General features: G+C 47.3%; 1 protein-coding gene across 1 annotated transcript; it reads right to left on the bottom strand.

Moving 5' to 3' along the window:
* Window positions 1-499: 499 nt before the first annotated feature.
* On the bottom strand, window positions 500-2,157 carry LOC124684420 (GDSL esterase/lipase At5g03610-like). The gene is made up of 5 exons (XM_047218736.1): window positions 2,100-2,157; window positions 1,614-1,865; window positions 1,222-1,508; window positions 868-1,144; window positions 500-744 (listed from the first exon to the last, which is right to left on the bottom strand). Exons 1-5 carry the CDS (start codon window positions 2,155-2,157, stop codon window positions 500-502), a joined length of 1,119 nt encoding a protein of 372 aa, XP_047074692.1.
* Between the last annotated feature and the right edge of the window lie 3,541 nt (window positions 2,158-5,698).

Raw genomic sequence — 5,698 nt, 5'->3', positions numbered from 1 at the left:
GGGGACGTGGCTGGAGATGCTCTTAGGAGTACATCTATGACAAACGACCGCAATCTCTGGTTTGAAAGGAAACACAAAATATTATAGGGTTGTTGGTGAGACGGTGAGAGGGTGAATACTGAGAGTTGCCCCCGTCCTCAAGAAAAGACTACAATCAGTACATCTCGGTAACCATATGCCAATTGCATGATTTGATAGCATTGGTTTGCATGGTGGTAATTATTTCGGGCTCAACATTGGGTTTTTAGCCAACTCAAATCTCACCAAGAGAAGGATACGGCAATAAGAAATTAAAACAAATGCATGTTTCTTTCATATATAAAGAGCACCACGGATCAACGAAAAGTTCAAAACTCACAAGCTTCTTCGAATAAGCATACTAGAACACTATAAAATTGTTATTAGTATAACCTAAAAAGAGAATGCACCAACTTAGCAACTAATTTGCTCGAAAAAAAACTTATAGGATAGGCATCATCCATTGTGTGTCTGTTCAAGATCAAGGAACATAGTCCCGATCAAGGAACTCCTTCAAAGGCTCTTCTAGCGCCTTCATCACGGCCTTCCACCCAGCATTGGTGGGGTGCATCTCGTCCCAGTAGAAGTACTTGTCGGGATTCTCGCACAGCTCGTAGAGGCGCTCTCCTGAAGGGCTGCGCTGCCCACAGTACCCATTATCATAAGCGCTCACGCAGCACGGGGCTAAATTGCGGTTGAACCTTTTGGCGTCATCCGACAGTCCACCTGCATGCGCAAGGAATTTGTATGTTACGTCAGAGCAGTTCTACATGTCGAATTACGTTCATATAAAATTAGCTATCTTTTTTTTTTGAGGGAATAAAATTAGCTATCTGATCATGTACTTACGGGAGGCGTGGTTGACAATGTCGGTGAAGGCGGTGTAGAGGTCCAGTATGTGGGCATTGTTCTTCCTGCCCATCAACCTTTCCAGGTTGTTGTTATGCAGAGCAGCTCCGTAGTTGCCGAGAAGGTCGCACGTGGTGTAGTTGCTCGAGCTGGATTTCAGAGGCGTGCAGCCGATGGGGTGCAGGTTGTTCACGATCACCTTCCTCAGGCCGAGCTTCTGCAGCCGCTCCACGTTCTTCACGATCTCAGAGGTCACACCCCCAATGTAGGTATTCATCTGCAGGACAAGTTCATTAGCAAGGTGGATATACATTGATGGCCGGTTAATAAGTGAGCTAGTCGGCGATATCTCACGTCGCTGAAGCTGCTCAAGTGGGCTTCCTCAACGTCGGCGCCGCTGAGGTAATCATTGCCGGAGATGGCGACGAGAGCTATGGAGCGGCGGAGCTGGTCCTTCGAGATGACCCCGTCGTTGACTAGGCTGGTGAACATGTTGACCTGCGCGGTGAGGGTTGGCGCACTCTTGGACACCGTGTGCACGCCGGCGCCGCCAAAGGCAAGTGTCATGCCCGATGGATCGCAAGATTGATCTGGGGTGAGCACGTATGCCGGAGGGGCTTCAGTGAGACCCAATATCCTCGCTGCAAGGACAAAGCGATATGTATCAGTAGGATTTAGGAGTAAACATTAGCTATCCGAAATCTAAAAATCAAATCTGCTAGCTAGGGAATTTGATTATAGCGTACCGATGAAATCTGACTGAATGTGGTAGTTGGAGAAGCGTCCGCTTGGAATAGGGGTTGGTCCCCGAGAGCTGAGATATGACCCGTAGGGATAGCTCCACTGGCGGGTGGTGTCCTCCCCGATAGATTCAGACGGAGTCTGGCCGCGCTTCAGCTTGGGGAGGTTGCCGTTGTCGGCGAAGTCGTCGCCGAAGACGAACATGCTGGACCACTGTCCCTGAGCCGAAGGTGTGCTTCGGGCCTCCACCAGAGCAGCTGTTATTACATTACATGTACACATGTGAATAAGATGATGTCAGCAACCGAATTGAAGAAGTCCTATATATACTACTAGTAGTAGCAAACTAGCGATGCAGCAGAAATTATCGATCTAAAAGAAAAGCTAGGCGGGCGGTAATAGTACTGCAGCAAGCAGGGCAATATCAAGTATCGATCTAAAGAGAAGAGCACGAGGTAGTACTACGTAATGCATTATGCATAGCTGCATACCATCGAAAAGGAAGACGAGGACAAGGCAGCAGACAGCGGCGGCCGGATGAAGCTTCATGGTTTCTAGCTGCCGGCGACGGGCCGGCGAGGAAGTAGATGGATCGATATGGTATGGCGCCGTACGTGTGGGATGTATTTATAGAAGAAAGTTAACCGCCTTCACACAGTCCTTGTACCCAACCGCGTACGCGCCATGTACTAGGACATGGATATGGACTCTGCAAGTTCAATTTACGGGCCTGGCTCGGCCGGCGCGCGTCACAACTGCTGCTTACGTGCGTCTCTGAGATTTTTGGTGTTGCGAGATGGAACGTGCAACGGCATGTGTACGAACTAAGAGTTCTAAAGTGACGACGCACGACTGCACGAGAGAGATTGATTGGTTTTCCTCCACTAAATATTACCATTGCTGCCTGTTATTTCTTGCTGTTGAGTTTCTGAAATAGCGGCCGGTTCGCTCTTGGTCTATCCACATCGTGGCAGTGCCGTTATCTCCTTAAACATTTTTTTTTTGAACTGCCTTAAACATTTCTTATGATACTTGTCAATAGCTACGAATAGTTTTTTTTTAAATAAGGCAAAAGATTTGCCATTTTCATTGGCAAAGAAGAGGGTATTAGAAAAATTACAAACCAAAGAGCTTGGCAAAAAGCCTAAGGCCAAGACCAAGTCTACTCTCGCGGCATAACAATACTCAAAGCCTTAGTAGCCCTGGCTAAAGACCATAAACTTTCCTTGCTCTTTATCTTTTCTAACACAACCGTTGAAGCAGAGAAGGTCTTACGAAACACTCTCGCATTTCTCTCCTTCCAAATCTCCCAAGAGATTAACATTGCCAAAGAGGCAATCGCTTTCCTCGTAGGGCTTCCTCTATGAATGAAACTCGCTCACCAAGCTCTCACCGAAGGGGCGGTATTGCCAATCCGAAGGGTTAATATCATGAATGCCAAGCCACTCCTTGATCTTTAACCACACTCTTAGAGTGAACCTACATTTGAAGAGGAGATGCGTCGTGGGTTATCAACTTGATTGCAAAGCATGCACCGCCCGCAATTGCCCCACCCTATTTTCTCGAGCCTATCCGCCGTCCACACCCTATATTAAATGATTAACCAAGTGAACAATTTGCATTTGGGAGGCGCCCATTGCTTCCAAACCTACCTTGACATGGCCGAGGTGGTGAGGGCCATAAATTGCGCCGCATACGCCGTCTTGGAAGAGTAGGAACCATCACCCGTAAACTTCGACTCAATAGTGTCCGTGTAATCATGGTTGAGTTGAACATGGTCAATCTTCCCAAAAGAGCAACAAATTGTGAAATGTTCTCGGTAGATAACTCGTGTTGCAATTAATTTTGGTGACCCAAGAATTATTAGAAAGGTTCTTGTAGACGGTAGCTCTCTTGACAACCGAAAAGGCATGAATAAGAGGAGCAATATCTTTTGGTCTCAAACCATCAAGCCAAGGAGAGTCCCAAAACATGGTATTTTTGCCATCTCCAATAGTAACCTTCATCGTCGCCGCAAAGAGGTCTTGATAATTTTCACTACAAGGGTTCCCAAGTCCAATCCATGGTTTTCGTTCGTCCTTCCACTAACTCCAAAGCCTTCGAAGACGGAGAGCCATTCCAAACTTTTTGAGGTTTAGGATTCCAAGCCCTCCTCTATCTTTAGGCTTGCACACAAAGTCTCACTTAACTTTACATTTTCCCGTCACTTTATCACAACCAGCCCAAAGAAAAGCTCTCATGTTTTTGCGAAAAAGAAAAAAGCTCTCCCTAACCCATCAATCTTCTTGAGCACTTCAATCGGAACTTTGAGGACGGTGATGAAGTAAATGACCATACTAGTGAGCACCGCTTTGACAAGAACCGACCGGTCAGCCATAGTAGCGTCCTTTCCAATCCAAGGAATGAGCTTATTTGCCACTTCATCAATCAAGTATTGGAAGTGAATACTTTTCTAGTCTAGTGACCGACAAACGCGGCCCAAGGTATCGCATCGAGAAGGAGGCACGAGGAGTCGGGAAGGATTCGAGGATGTTGCCGAGATCCACACCGTCACATCTAATAGGGGCGACTTGGCTCTTGGAGAAATTAGTGACCCATGATGTCTCCAAACCGCTCAAGCATCAAGATAAGAAAGTCGACATCTTTTTGATAGGACCACAAATATGGCTGCATCATCCGCATAAAGTGAAGTCCGAAGAGTTGGAATTTTGGCCCTGGCTTGTGGAGATGCCCTTTGTTGGTGGCTTTGCAAAGAATATGATGGAGCGGATCAATTGCAATATCAAAGAGAACGACGATGAAGGGTCCCCTTGTTTTAGCCCCCTTCCATGCGCAATGGGGTTTCCAGCCACACCATTAATAAGAACCCTAGAGGTCGATGACGTGAGAAGGGCTGCCACAAAATTTGTTGGAGAAGCCAAGGTGCCGCAAAAGATCCATCAAATAGTAACATCCGACTTTATGGATTCGTAGCATACAAAACAAAAAATCCTACGCAACAGCGAATAAACCACCAAGATCTAATCTAGGAGATGCATGCAACGATGTGATAGCATGTAACAATGCGATAACTTGATTTGCGTACCGTCGCATATCAGGTGCAGAAACTTAATGGTTGGTGTCGATGTAGACGATCACGATCCGTTCAATCTTGGCGATCCAACTCGATCAACTCTGTTGCTTGTGCGGCAGCTCCGAGGTGATGCACACGTACGGATTGACAACATCGGCTCCTTCTTGATCCAGCAAGTTAGACTCGAGGTAGAGAGATCGCTCCGGCGTCATGACGGCGTGACGACGAACTTGGTGCAAATCTGACAGGGTTTGCCCAGACTATCTTTTCGGAGTTTGTTGAAATTATGGTTCCGGTGAGATTCCGGCAATCACCAGCAGAAGTCCGAGGACCAAAGGAGGTAAACGGCAGAGGACCGAGGAGGACCCAATGAGGATGGGCGACGGCCTACAACGGCTAGGGGGCCGGCGACGGAGGGCGGCAGCGGGTGGCCGGAGGCGGCTTCGCGGCGACACTGGGCGTGGGGAGCTCGGGGCTACGTGACTCTTGTGGACTTGTGATGGTGTGGCCAGCCCTTGGGCTCCCATATGTAAAGGCTCGGACCCGAGAGGCCATAGGATATTTGAATCCTAATTGGGCCCTTCTGAATCCATTTGTGATATCACCGAATCCATTCGGGACACCAAAAACACTGCACTTGATATATCTCTATCCCTAACGACATCAAATCTTAAGTGTGTGACCCTACGGGTTCGTTATTATGCGGACATGACTATGTACATAGCCATGGTTAATAGAGGGATCTGGAGATCCAAATTAACCTCACAAATTATGATCTTATCGAGTGAACCACTTATGTCATTCGTATATAATTCCCATGTCCTGCGATATCTTAGTTACCCGAGATTTGATCGCTGGTACCTTCATACATTGTTCTTATCTCGTTACTGGTAAGTACTCTTTTTTTGTCGTAATAGCGCACCCTCATGTGACCTAGTGACGGGCTTGCAAGCGATTGAGTGCGTATTACCGAGAGGCCCAGAGAATATCTTTTAGTTACTTGGATGGAAATCTGAC

The sequence above is a fragment of the Lolium rigidum genome, chromosome 1, assembly GCF_022539505.1.
Source record: "Lolium rigidum isolate FL_2022 chromosome 1, APGP_CSIRO_Lrig_0.1, whole genome shotgun sequence".
Lineage (NCBI taxonomy): Eukaryota > Viridiplantae > Streptophyta > Magnoliopsida > Poales > Poaceae > Lolium > Lolium rigidum.
This window is presented reverse-complemented; position numbering and strand designations above follow the sequence as displayed.

Bases quoted from the DNA above. Each gene is read 5' to 3' on its own strand.
- LOC124684420 (XM_047218736.1), bottom strand. From the start codon at position 2,157: ATGAAGCTTCATCCGGCCGCCGCTGTCTGCTGCCTTGTCCTCGTCTTC. The intron at 1,145-1,221 runs GTGAGATATCGC...CTTGTCCTGCAG, and splicing joins ACTTGAGCAGCTTCAGCGAC to ATGAATACCTACATTGGGGG. The intron at 745-867 runs GTAAGTACATGA...TTGCGCATGCAG, and splicing joins CATTGTCAACCACGCCTCCC to GTGGACTGTCGGATGACGCC.